General features: G+C 32.8%; 1 protein-coding gene across 1 annotated transcript; it reads left to right on the top strand.

Annotated features, from left to right (window-relative positions):
- Positions 1-890: 890 nt before the first annotated feature.
- On the top strand, positions 891-13,095 carry cept1a (choline/ethanolamine phosphotransferase 1a). The gene is made up of 10 exons (XM_058785200.1): positions 891-1,131; positions 1,247-1,346; positions 2,828-3,235; positions 4,634-4,781; positions 7,290-7,431; positions 7,671-7,755; positions 7,973-8,104; positions 9,300-9,458; positions 9,794-9,919; positions 11,175-13,095. Exons 3-10 carry the CDS (start codon positions 2,885-2,887, stop codon positions 11,310-11,312), a joined length of 1,281 nt encoding a protein of 426 aa, XP_058641183.1. The 5' UTR covers positions 891-1,131; positions 1,247-1,346; positions 2,828-2,884; the 3' UTR covers positions 11,313-13,095.
- Positions 13,096-14,289: the final 1,194 nt, after the last annotated feature.

Raw genomic sequence — 14,289 nt, 5'->3', positions numbered from 1 at the left:
TCTTAAATTGTGATTTCTTATGTTTGTAAATATAGAGGAGAGTTGTATTTAAAGATTGTGGTGACTTTGTCCAGAAGGGTAAGAATGAAAGTATAAAACGTGTCATAAGCTTGACTCTTCCAAGGGTATAACAGTTAACTTTTTCTGCATGTGCTAAAATAACTAAAACTGAAAATGAAATCCAAATTAATAAAAACTACATAGGTAATTATTTTTTTTTTTTTTAATATCTAATACAAATGACAAAAACTATTTTACAACCAAAAAAACATAACTAATATAATAAAAATCTAGTATAAATATCTCAATGATACTAAAATAACTCTAGACTCTTCATACTTCAAGTAAAAATGCTTATTTCTTTTTAACATTTTATTTCATGAATAGATATACTTTTTTTTTTAAAGCAGGACATTTCAAGCAACTGCATTGAAGTCGTATGCTGATTTTAATACCGATTTAAGTCGATGCAGTTCAAAGTTATTGGTGTAGGGGGCGCTGTTTACTCACGATTCGGTCCCTTTAGAGAAGAAAAAAGGCTTTGGATAAATAAAACGAAAACGGCAATAAAAAATCTGCCCCAAACAAAACTCTAGACGTACTGTCACATTTTGCTATTAGTATAATAAACTAATTTCAATCTATAGATTTTTTACACATTGCTGAAATTCATGAGAAACCATACCATCCGTTTTTATTGCAGTGCTAATGAACGACTGTTCATTATTATTCCGTAATTAAATAATCGGATTAAAAAAAAAAAAAAAATCAACATATCTGATTAATGTAAAAAAAAAGAAAAAAAGAAAAGTGATTTATATCATTATATATATATAAAAAATAATATATTTTATCGCTTGCTTTTATTTTGAAATGCTTACTTCCGGAAGGCGTTGTCATTGCGTTATTGAAGCTCTTTTCACGCCTCTGCCTCTCATCCACGCCGTTCACCCTGCAGTCGGTTAACCATCCTTCACCTAAGCGTCTTCTCCGTTGTCGCGAACGTTTCTTCGTCCCGGCATTTCTTTAAATTTATTTATAATTCATTTAAGAATTCAACTTTTGCCACCACACGGGCATCTCCAGTGTAATGCTGCTGGGAGAAAAGACATCTTCACCACGTAAACAAAGGTACTATTGATCACAACCCAACTTCAATAATCACAATGCCTCTAAAAACGTGTTTTACAAAATGAAAATTGTATACGTATATCACATTTATCATCTTGTCTGACACGTTTGACAGATCGCCATCAAGCTGACGACGTCACACTTCGGCTGGTTATCAAGCTGACGTCATCCTCCAGATTTGAATGGGTTATAAATCTCATAAATACAGTCAACTGGTGATTACCTCATTAAATATACGGCAGATCAATGCCATAGTTTAAGGGTTTGGTTTTATTACATCCCAATGCCTCATTCTCTTATCTCTCTGTCCTGTAACTGCCCTCTTCCTGTACTGTCAGGTGTATTTTAGGGTGGGGGGTAAACAAAGGTACTGTTGGTCACAACCGAACTGTATTAATCACACCTCCTCTAAAATGTCTTTAATATATTACAGTTGTGAAAAATAAATGAGCACATTTATATTTTGTTATATGTGACCCCGGACCACAAAACCAGTCATAAGGGTCAGTTTTTTTAAATTGAGATTTATACATCATCTGAAAGCTGAATAAATAAGCTTTCCATTGTTTGCTTGGATGGGACAATATTTTGAAAATCTGAGGGTTCTCAAAATATTGCCTTTAAAGTTGTCCAAATTAAGTCCTTAGCAATGCATATTCATACGTTTTGATATATTTACAGTAGGAAATTTACAAAATATCCTCATGGAACATGATCTTTATTTAATATCCTAATGATTTTTGGCATAAAAGAAAAATCGATCATTTTGACCCATACAATGTATTGTTGGCTATTGCTACAAATATACACGTGCTACTTACGACTGGTTTTGTGGTCCAGGGTCAAATATGCCTAAAATAAAATGTATATAAAATGATATAGGGACTGAACACTCTATTAAATTACAAAAATAATGTTCTCTTTGTTTTATAGCTGTGAGATCAACTATATAAACCTACTTCTGTGCACATTAAAGTTGACCCAATTTTTAAGTTGAGGTCGAAGACAGAGCAAAATATTTTAAGAGGCGTCAAATAAAGTATAAAACTACCAGTAGAACATCTGCTACACTATAATTGAATATTCTTCCAATAATTTAAAATATTACGTTAAAATTAAGTATTATATCAGTTTATAATTATACATGCATATATTTATATATTATTGCTTATTTTATTCTCTAAAAATGTTTTAAGAGGTGTTTATTAAAGTATAAAAGCGCTGGTGGAACATCTGCTACAATATAATGAAATATTTAGAAACTGTCATTTTAATTTAAAATGTTAAAATTAAAATTTAATGTGATTTTAAAATTTTAATGAATTCACTTTAATATCAGTGTATGTATGTATGTATACACACATGCATATACTGTTGATTATAATTGAATACAATAAAATAGAATATACAGCTAATTTTGTTTTAGTGGGAGAAAACGGTCTTCGTCCCATTTGATCTTTAAAGCCTTGATCTGTTGTCCTTGAGCAATACATTTAACTTGTTGATTGTTCCAGACTGTAGTGTAGCTTGACTGTAGCGTATATAAATCATTTACTAAATAGCAGTTAAATAAGTAACTATTACACCACCCCACAAAAACCTTCTTTTATTTATAAATTCCAGTTTTTCAGTAGTGTCAGAGTTCTTCCATTTGTTCAAAAATAATTTATGCACGCCCCTGTATTTGCTCTCATAGATCTAATCCCATAATCTCATTGTGGATTCAACGCTCCCCACGCCCACACAGAGAAGCATGAGCTCTCACAAGAGACCTGTCCGGGCTCGGGCTGATTCCGACAACAATTTCTCAGTGGCCCGTGACCTGAACACACCAAGCGTGGAAGAGGGCCCCGGTCTCCTGGCCAAGCTGATGGAGCTTCCCGTAGCCCGTCTGTCCCGGCAGCAGCTGAAAAGGCTGGAGGAGCATCAGTACAGCAGTGCGGGACGGTCCCTCCTGGAGCCCTTCATGCAGGGATTCTGGTGCTGGCTGGTGAGCAAAGTGCCTCTCTGGATGGCGCCGAACCTCATCACCATAGTGGGACTCGCTACTAATATTATCAGTACCCTGATATTAGTATACTACTGCCCTACTGCCACCGAACAGGTATTGTGCACTTTCACTGCTTCAGTAGTTTTAAACAGCTACAAATCTTAATTAATTTTATTTTCACTTGCTAACAGTGGTATAGTGCACATTCAAAATAATGTCAATGCAAAATGTGATGAGAAAAATATTTACATTTTTATTTGTTATTTTAATATCAGTTTTGGTGTAGTTATTATTATTTAGCAGCGGTTACAGTGGTCAGTTACATTAGGTCTTAGTCATTTTTGCTGATTTTAATATCGGTTTTAATGTAATTATGAATATTTAGAATTAAACAGCGGTTGCAGTGGTCATTATCAAGATATTTTTCAGTTTTAATCAAATATTTAGTAGCTTTTGCAGTGGCCACTATTAGGACATTTTTTGTTGTTGCTTTTAATATCAGTTCAGTAAATTTATGAATACTAAGTAGCTTTTACAGTAGTTATCTGGTCTTTTTTTATTGATTTTAATCAGTTATATTTTAATTATGAATATTTAACAGCTGCTGCAGTGGTCAACATTAGGACATTTTGTTGTTGATTTTAATATTGTTATATTTTTAATAATTGTGTTTTCTGTTGGTTTTAACATCAGTTTAGTAAACTTTTAATTATATAATAGCTATCACAGTATCATACTTTGTTGTTGTTTACTTTTAATTAAATAAATTTTTAATCTAATTATGATTGTTTAATAGCTCCATTAGGTCACCATTAGGACATGACCTTTTTGATTATTTAAAATCAGTTTTATTTGATTATTTATATTTAACAGCTGTTACAGTGGTCAACATTAGAACACTGTCTTTTTTTTTTTTTTTTTTTTATGTATCAGGTTTAGATCTAGTTCAGTTGTAGCAGTGACCATTAGTACATGATCTTTTGTCTAATTTGATATCAGTTTTGTTTAACTTATGCAGTAGGATGTGGTCTTTTTTGTTGATTTTAATATCGGTCTAAGTGTAACTATAAATATTTAGTTGCAATTGCTGTAAATTCTTGGCTGTTCTTCTTCCCCTGCCTTGCATATAGTCTATGAAGGCCTTAATTTAGTATATTCTGAGTTCTCCAGAGGAGATAATTGCTGTGGTCTGTTTAAACAGTGCAATAAGACACTGTGTATTGTCAGACACAGCTTGGTGTGTCAGTGGTAACAGCCTGTGTTTATCAGCTATAACAGTCTTATGATTCCTGCTGTTATGGAAAGCATCTACATTGCTCAAGTCTGCAATACGACACCCTCTCTCTCCCCATACCATTTGTATCCACAATAGGGCTTATAGAGATAAAAGAGCACATTCATATCCACCTTTGTGGCTCTAAGTATGAACTTGCATGTTGGCCGTTGTTTCACAAAGTCAGTGAAAAGCATCCAAGTGGACAGAATTTTAAACACGTTTTATCTTTTTTTCAGGCACCAACGTGGGCATACTTAGCCTGTGCTTTAGGTCTGTTCATCTACCAGTCATTGGATGCCATAGATGGAAAGCAGGCACGACGGACCAATAGCAGCACACCACTTGGAGAGCTCTTTGACCATGGCTGTGACTCCCTCTCTACAGGTCTGCTCACGTTTGTGTATGCAGATACAGTCAGCTTTTATTACACTTAGATCCATGGCACTATCTTTTATTACTTTATTATTAAATTAATTTAAAAGATTTAGCTCTATACACTACCAGTCAAAAGTTTTTGAACAGTAAGTTTGTTTGTTTTTGTTTTTAAATTTTAATGTTTAATGTTTTTTTTAAAGAATTTTCTTCTGCTCACCAAGTGTGCATTTATTTGATCCAAAATACAGCAAAAGCAGTAATGTTATGAAATATTTTTACCATTTAAAATAACTGCTTTCTATTTTAATACATTTTAGAATTTAATTTATTCTTGTGATTTCAAAGCTGAATTTTTAGCATCATTTCTCCAGTCATATGATCCTTCAGAAATCATTCTAATATTCTGATTTGCTGCTCAAAAAAAATGTATTATTATTATGTTGAAAACAGCGGAGTATAATTTTTTTTCAGGTTTCTTTGATGAATAGAAAGTTCAGAAGAACTGCATTTATCTGAAATAGAAATATTTTGTAACACTATAAATGACTTTTGAATGGTATAGTGCAAGGTCGCTCTCCAGGAGCAGGGTTGGAGACCCTTGCACTATACCATTCAAAAGCTTGGAGTCAGTTTTTTTATATAATATAATGTTTTTTAAGTATATAATGTTACAAAAGCTTTTTTATTTCAGATAAATGCTAATCTTTGGATCTTTTCTATTCATCAAAGAATCCTGAACAAAATGTACTATATTGTTTTAAATATTGATAATAGTATTAATAATAATAAATGTTTCTTGAACAGCAAATCAGCATAATATTTAGGATTATTTCTGAAGGATAATATGACACTGAAGACTGGAGTAATGATGCTGAAAATATAGCTTTTATCACAGGAATAAATTACATTTAAAAATATATTCAAATAGAAAGCAGTTATTTTAAATAGTAAAAATATTTCACAATAATACTGCTTTTACTGTATTTTGGATCAAAGAAATGCAGGCTTGGTGAGCAGAAGAGAATTCTTTAAAAAACATTAAAAATCTTACTTTTTAAAAACTTTTGACTGGTAGTGTACATTTGAGTAGAGATGTATAGATCAAAATGTATTATCTATCAATATAAACAGATGATATTATAATGTATTTCTTACTAGAATAACGTGGACTGGTGTTCTATTAACGTTGCACTAGACAATTTCAATAACTTTTGTCCTATTTCAAATCTCCCATTTTTGGCAAAATTACTTGAGCGTATTGTTGCCTCTCATTTGTGTAATCATCTCACAATTAATAACCATTTTGAACCTCTTCAGTTGGGTTTTCGTAAAATTTCACAGTATTGAGACTGCCTTGGTCAACGTCACCAATGATTTGTTGATGGCTTCCGACTCTGGTGCAACATCTGTTCTTATTCTTCTTGATCTAAGAGCCACGTTTGATACTGTGGATCACAGTCTATTACTTACTCGTCTTGAAAGAGTGTTTGGTGTGTCTGGGACTGCCTTGAAGTGGTTGCGGTCTTATTTTACTGACCGTTCCCAGTTTGTTTCTATGGGTGGTTATAGGTCCGAGATTAGCTCTGTCTCAACTGGTGTCCCTCAGGGGTCGGTTTTAGGCCCTTTACTTTTTAATATTTATTTGTCACCTTTAGGCCACCTTTTGAGATCGCTCGGCCTTCATTATCATTTGTATGCCGACGATACGCAGATTTATATACATTAAAATCCTCATGAGCGCCTTGAAGTTGCTTATTTGTCTGACTGCATTATTGAGATTAAAACATGGATGGATAATAATTTCTTGTGTTTGAACGGTGAAGTTCAGGGTTGGTTCCCGTCATCAAATTTCTAAAGCTGGCCATCTGTCCCTGACTCTGGATGGCTCTGTTTTGGAAGTCCAGAGTCGAGTGAGGAACCTTGGAGTTATTTTTGATGCTAATCTGTTTTTAGATTCTTTCGTCCAGAGCACTGTTTTCCACCTCATAAATATCGCAAGATTGCGCCCTATGATAAATTTCACAGTTGCGTAAATGCTGGTAAATTCCTTTGTCGTCTCACGGCTAGACTATTGTAACGCTCTTCACAAAACTGATCATCTAACAATGATCTCACAGAATTGTTGCATCCATACACTCCTAGTCGTAGATTGCGCTCCTCTCAGTCAAACTTGTTGGTTGTTCCTCAAACACGTCTAAGATCTATGGGTGACAAGGCTTTCTCTTTCTATGCCCCTGTCCTTTGGAATTCTCTGCCTCTTGAACTTAGGGATGTTCAGAATTATGATGGTTTTAAAGTTCAACTTAAGACACATATTTTTTAAACTTGCATTTGCTTATTGATTTTGTTTTGCATTTTATTGTATTTGATTACATTTTTCAGCGCTTTGAGAAGCTGCTTTTAAAGGCGCTTTATAAAATAAAGTTTATTATATTATATACTGTACAGACGTAGAAGTGTAGATAGAAAATAAATATATATATGTATATTGTTGTTTTGTGTCTTTCTCTGATGCAGTGTTTGTGGTCCTGGGCACCTGTATAGCAGTGCAGCTGGGCACTCACCCTGACTGGATGTTTTTCTGTTGTTTTGTGGGCATCTTCATGTTTTATTGTGCCCACTGGCAGACGTATGTTTCGGGAACACTGCGCTTTGGCATGTGAGTGAAAACACTTCTCTTAATCATTATCGATGGCACCTGTACTTCACGTTCAGTACACAGATGTTATTTGAACGTTCTGTTCTGCTCATGGGAAACCATCAGCTTTCAGACAGCTGTGTTGTACTTTTGATAAAGGACTACAGAAAGAACAGGAAAAGCTAGAACTTGAGTGAGATTGATAATTAACAAATTTTATTTTCGTCTTTTAATCACTTTTTTGCTATTTGCTTGTGCAGAATTGATGTGACTGAGGTTCAAATCTACATTATAATCATGTACTTACTGGCTGCCATTGGAGGAACGGCTTTTTGGCAATCTGTGGTAATTTAAATCAATCTTAATTCTTTCATATTTTGATCATATGATTAGACCATACGTTCAAGGACATACATGTTAAATCTGTATATCATGGTCAGTCAGGAAATCTGATTCTCTTGCATGTTGCATGTGTTCGGTGAAATGCAGAATCCCAATGAGAAGCACTCATGTATGTGATGACTGGGAACAGGATATGAGAGATTTGTTTTCAATCTTTCAGGTCCCTGTGATAAATATCCAGATTAAAATAATACCGGGCATTTGCACTCTTCTGGGTGCCATTTTCTCCTGCACAAACTATTTCCGGGTTATATTTACAGGCGGAATGGGCAAAAATGGATCTACTATTGCGGTAAGTTAAAACTAAAGTGAGGGTGATTTTTGCACCACTAAAAGACAAAATAAAAAATGACAAAATGCATAGTGACAAACACTGTCGTTCATTGCTTGGATGTAAAATTCATAATTTTGTGTTATTTAAGGTGAGACACTGCAGGTGAATAGGGTTAAAAAAAAATTAAATAAATAATAATAGTTATCGCCTTACTTACCCAGCTGATTGATTACACTGATAATTGCAAACATTTTTTGTATTACAAGTTTTCTAAAATGTTATGTTTAAATATACAAATGAGTCATTATTTAATGAAATATGTGCTAATTTGCATAAATTTCTAGTACAAAAATCCAAAACACTGGATGATGTCAGTTTCAAAATTCTTGTTTGATTTTTTTTTTTGACTTATTAGAGTCAAAAGTTTTTACAGAGGGAATTTTGGGTATCTCATTTTTGTCACTCCATAATTCAGAAAATGCTTAGAATGGACAGAAACCACTATATTTTCCCAATTTTGGGGGAAATAAAATGTTGTGTATATAATCAAGCAAATTATATATGAACAAATCCCTCTGTAAAAACCTTCAGGATATAGACAGGAATAAAAATGTGAAGGTTGGTGTGTGTAAGTGCTACTGAAGTGGAGATTTATGGCTCAGTGTAGGAGAAAAAACTCATTTTGAGAAAATATGTATTGTAATTGAAATCTATTGACACAAATAGATAAATTGCTATAAAAGAAATGCTTAACAGTGTCTTTTGGATGTTTTCTTTTCACTAGTCTGAAAAAAACACTTTATGAAAAACCAAAAAGCTCAAAATCTCAAACTTGACAAGTGCATGAAAAAACAGTGCTTTTGCCTGCAGTGTCTCCCCTTAATGTATTTTTAATTCTAAAAGTAGTAAAATAGTTTCAAATTAGTTTACTCAAGTCAACTGGACCAACCTAAATGTTTTATATATATATAATTTCAGCTAAAGCATGTTAAGTATAAAATATCTTTGTTTGTGAAATGAGTGACTGAAAACTGCTGTGAAATAATGAATAAGCAATAATTTTTTCTGTAGTATGTATCAGACATTTTTTCATCTAGTATGGATCAGACATATGCTTTGTTAAACATACATGATGTGAACTAATTATCAAAAAAATCTTGTTACTATATGTCTCTCTAAATGAATCACTCAACTGTTTTTCTTCTTTTATTAGGGAACAAGTGTTTTGTCCCCATCCTTCCATATAGGAGTGGTAATCACACTTGCTCTAATGATCTATAAGAAATCATCAGTGCAGCTATTTGAGAGACATCCCTGTCTCTACGTCTTAGCGTTTGGATGTGTCACAGCCAAACTCACCAACAGACTGGTGGTAAGATCCTGAATGACGTCAGTATACTGTATTTATTTCAGCTTCACTAAATAAGTACTAAAATAAACTGCTTCTAACACATTCTGTTTTTGTATGAATACTGTTGGCAGATTATGAATATACCTCTACCAGAACATTTAGACTTTGCTTGGTTTTTATAGCTGGTAGGAAGAATTATGGTTAAATATGATAGATATGTTGTTGGTAAGATTTTCTGCATATTTTGATAGAAATACTAAACACTGTTGTCTGTAGTTAGACATCTGTCACACCCAAACCGCATTAGCATCAGTTAATGTAAATGTCAGTACAGTCACATCTGCTTTGTTTTCTAGGTTGCTCATATGACAAAGAGTGAAATGCATCGTAACGACCTGGCCTTCACCGGACCAGCGCTGCTGTTTCTGAACCAGTACTTCAACAGTTTCATTAATGAGTACTATCTTCTGTGGGTCGCTCTGGTATGTGTAACATCTGTCTGAAAACATGGATTTTCCTTGCTCTTTTGAAATAATGAGCTCAGTGTAGTATGTGGACATACTTTTGGATTTTGGATCGCATGGCTTCTTACACGGTCTGCTGAGACTAGTGTTTGAAACAAAGGTCATTCAGAAACCGTCATGGTCGTGACGTCACAATTACAAGCACATTCAAGTCAACAAGATATCAGAATGCCACGATTTACATTTTTAATAAACTTTCCTGGTCATATTATGCGAAATTATTCACATGATTTCAAATTTAAAAAGAAATCTATAATATAATAACCTGCACTTCCTCTGAAACAACTTAGACCTATTTACACTTTTAACAAACACATTGAGGTGTGTATGGAAGCCTGTTTCCACCATTGAATGAAAATAAAATATTACTTTTTTTTCCCTCAGAATTGTGATAAAATCACAGTTGCAAGTTATAAAGGCAGAAATGTGAAATGTAAACTCATAAAAGTCAGAATTGCATGATAGAAATTCACAATTTTGAAAAATAGTCAGAATTGCGAGTTATAAACTCACAATTGCTAGAAAAATGTCAGAATTGCCTGATTTAAACTCATTATAAAAAAAGTCTGAAACATGCAATTGCAACTTTATATCACACATTTCTGACTTTATAACTCGCAAATTGCAATTGCGAGTTTATATCATGCAATTCAGAATTGCAAGATGTAAACTCACAATTGCAAGAAAAATCAGAATTATAGAATAAAGTCGCAATTGACTTTTATTTTTTTTATTCATTGGCGGAAACAGACCGCTTTTTTTTACTGAACATCCTGTTTTGCCTGGAAATGTGTCTGACAACAGAAGTTAAATGGATTGTGAATGGGGTTTCACATTGACTTTAACATTTCACCATTTCATTCACCTATTTAGTATTCATCTCCTTATTACTCATATCACATGTGAAGATACTTGTTAATCATATCGGAAGTATAGAAGTCTTAAAGTTACAGTAGTATATAGCTATAAGGGTCAGAGAGAGGGTGGAAAAAATAAATTATGACTGTTTTTGGTTCTAGACACCTTAACTAACATTATAATCAGAAGGTGACAAGCTGTATAAAAGTGTAGATCTTAACGTTTTAACCGTACACAGTGCAGGATCTTCACCTTTATTTAATCCAAAAAAAGCATACCTCTTAAAAAAAAAAAAGCTCTTGCATTTCGCTTATCAAATTTTGCCATGCTTTAGCTTTTTCCTTTCTGTTTGTAGGTGCTGTCAGCGTTTGATCTGGTGCGGTACTGCGTGAGTGTCTGTAACCAGATCGCCTCACACTTAAACATCCGTGTCTTCAGCATCCAGCCTCCGTCTCCATCCAGAGTTCAGGCAGAAAGCAGAAATCACCACTAACCTCGCGGCTCCTCTCCCTCAAACACCTCCAGTAGGTCACGCACTTCAGTGAATGTAAAACACAGCTCACAGAGACCAAGCCCAAATGGCTGCAGTTACGAACTTTGTTCTCATAACGAAGAGAGAGGATATTTGAAGGACGAAAGGGAATATTAAATAGAATATACATCCTACGATTAGAACGCCATTCAGTCGTCAGTATTTTGTTGTTAGATGATCAGTTTTGTTTGCCATAGTTAGAAGATTTGCCACAGAGGCCACAACTATGAATGTTTATTTGAAATGTTTGTTTCGTTGTGTTTTGTTTTGATTATTTTTGTTATGTTTTGTTCAGTTTCTGTTCATTTTGTTTTGTTTTGCACCAAGTATTTTGCCCAGCAGTATAGACTTCATTCCATTTACAGAACAATCCATCTGAATGTAATTTCGTAATTACAGAACGCTATAAGAACATTTACTGCAAAACGAAATGTCCAAATTTAAACTTAAACGCCAGTGTCACTGTTGCCAGTACAAAGCTGTGTTGTTGTCTGAGAGGAGCAGAGAGTGCTCCGAGATAACATCAGACCTTATTACAAGAAAAACAGGCGCAAGAGTTTATTTCCGTCAATGTTTGCGAAATTTCAAGAATTTCAATTCAGCCTCTCATCTGATGTCATTCAGTAAACTAATCTATACAGTATGTATCATTTTTCTTTCTATGCATTTGTTACTTTGTGTTTGTAGTGTTTTGGAGGGGATTATTATTATTATTTAGGTTTGCCAATGTCACTAAATGATAAAAACTGTATTATAAACAGTATTTTGATAGTGCCGTATTTTCCTAATAATAACTGGTGTCAAGATAGACGTCTAGAATGGCTATAAGTGTGTTAAACTGTACATATATGAACCCTTAATAACAGACATTAAAACTTAACAAATCAGTGTTTGTGGTCTAAATACTTTAGTTAATGTGAACTTGTGCTAATTTATTTTTGTGCCTTTTATTTGTCACTATCGGTATACTCCTCTATGCACAGTAAAATTTGGACTCAGCGATTTTTTCTGTTTTGTTATTTTTTAACCTCTTGTGTGAATCATATTTTGTTTGTAAGCATCACACTCTAAAAGGATGCAATTTCATATTCCTGCATGTTGCGTTATGAAATTAGCAATCTGAAATCAGTCATTATATATATATATATATATATTGTCAACAAAAAAAAGTTCTCTCTAAAATATATATATATATATATAATTTTTTTTTTTAACCTTCATGCCAATTTGTTTTAGAGAGAACTTTTTTTTTTTTTTGACAGATTTATATTGCAAAACGATAGATATTAACTCTGCGGTTCTGTATTGGGTGCTTCCAAGCGTAGAATATGAACAGAGTGGCCGAAGTCCATGTAAATTTCTCAAAATATGTTATTGTTTTGCATCTACCTTTTGAGCAGTTGCTTGTACATGTTATTTTAGTCTCTCGGTTTGAGACTTTTATTGAAAATGTTTTAATTCTGCTGTGAACGTTATTTAAGTGGGTTTCTGTGTATTTGTGTTTCTCCCTTTTTCTTTGTATTTTTTTAAATACGTCACCCGTTCACCCGGGCTGCTCTGAGGTCAACCAAAGCTGCAATACACACACAGTTGAAGAAAATTGTCTGTCACTGCATCTTCAATACATGTATAATTTGTACCTCGACCAGGATTATTTTTTTGTTTTGTTGATTTACAGCAAATACTTAACTTTGTAATAGACTAATGGCCATGAAATAAAGATTGTTATATTTATGTTAACAGATTTCTTGATCACTGCCTCAGTTTGTTTTAGTATAGTTATGTTAGCGAAAATGTACCATGGTTTTGGACATGCCATAACTAAAACCATAAAAAAGACTAAAATTAATAAAACAAATTATTAAAACTATATAGACACGTTTAAAATAATACAAACAAAACAAAATGTATTAAAATAAAAACTAATTAAACATACTATTACAGTTTTAGTAATATTTAATCAATGATATTAAAATAACACTGCATAGTGGTAATGTTTTCCTGTGAAGTAAATTTTAGAGCAACATATATGTTTATATAATCAGTAAATATTTTCTTTAAGTCAAGTCACATTGGTAATTTCAAAACCCCTTAAGTATTTTATAAGAACTCCAGTACTGTGCTTTTTGTAAGTGAACAGTGTGTATCTTTCAGCTACAGTCATACAGTATTCATTAATGAATCATCTCTATTGTGCAGCAGTTAATGTGGGCCTTACCGCCTCCAAACTCTAAGCAACCTAATAGTGTTTGTGTGGCCTTTCTGACCAAAGTGGCTCTTTCCCTTTTAATCCACATTAAATCCATGCACTTACTCTACGGTTACTGTGAAACTGTTGATTTAAACACCTTAAACAAAACTGAAACTCATAAATCTTTTGTGTCAAAATGCATATAAAATATATTAGGACATTATATCATTACAATAATTCTCACTTCTGTAATACATCTTGTTTTCTGCTTTTTAAAATATATATATATATTATGGGTTATTAAAGTTAACTTTAAGAAAAAAAATACATTATCGTTACTTCAAATAAAATAGCAAATTTTGTTTATTTCAGCTAGTTGATAAAACAAAATTTCTCAAATAACTAATAAAATAACTGAAATAAAAATAAAGACTATACTGACATACTTAACAATTAAACAAACTTATGAAAACAAACTAATGAAAATGACAAAAAACAAACAAAATTCAGTTCCATGAAAAGAGAAAAAAGAATGAAAAATATTAACAATATATATATATATATATATATATATATATATATATATATATATATATATATATACAATTTATACTAAAACAAAACTGATCAGTAAAATCAGATCATATCAAATTCTTCCATGGTGTGCTTAAAATTGTACTTCCAAAAATACTTTTCATAGAATCATTTAATATATATTAAATATATGTATAACAGTGATAAAAACAA

The sequence above is a fragment of the Onychostoma macrolepis genome, chromosome 08 (assembly GCF_012432095.1).
Source record: "Onychostoma macrolepis isolate SWU-2019 chromosome 08, ASM1243209v1, whole genome shotgun sequence".
NCBI classification, from domain to species: Eukaryota; Metazoa; Chordata; class Actinopteri; order Cypriniformes; family Cyprinidae; genus Onychostoma; species Onychostoma macrolepis.
This window is presented reverse-complemented; position numbering and strand designations above follow the sequence as displayed.

What these genes read in the sequence shown, in the direction of transcription:
- cept1a (XM_058785200.1), top strand. Translation starts at nt 2,885, where the DNA reads ATGAGCTCTCACAAGAGACCTGTCCGGGCTCGGGCTGATTCCGACAAC. An exon ending in GGAACACTGCGCTTTGGCAT is followed by an intron (nt 7,432 to 7,670) that starts GTGAGTGAAAAC and finishes TTGCTTGTGCAG; the next exon opens with AATTGATGTGACTGAGGTTC. An exon ending in AACTCACCAACAGACTGGTG is followed by an intron (nt 9,459 to 9,793) that starts GTAAGATCCTGA and finishes TTTGTTTTCTAG; the next exon opens with GTTGCTCATATGACAAAGAG.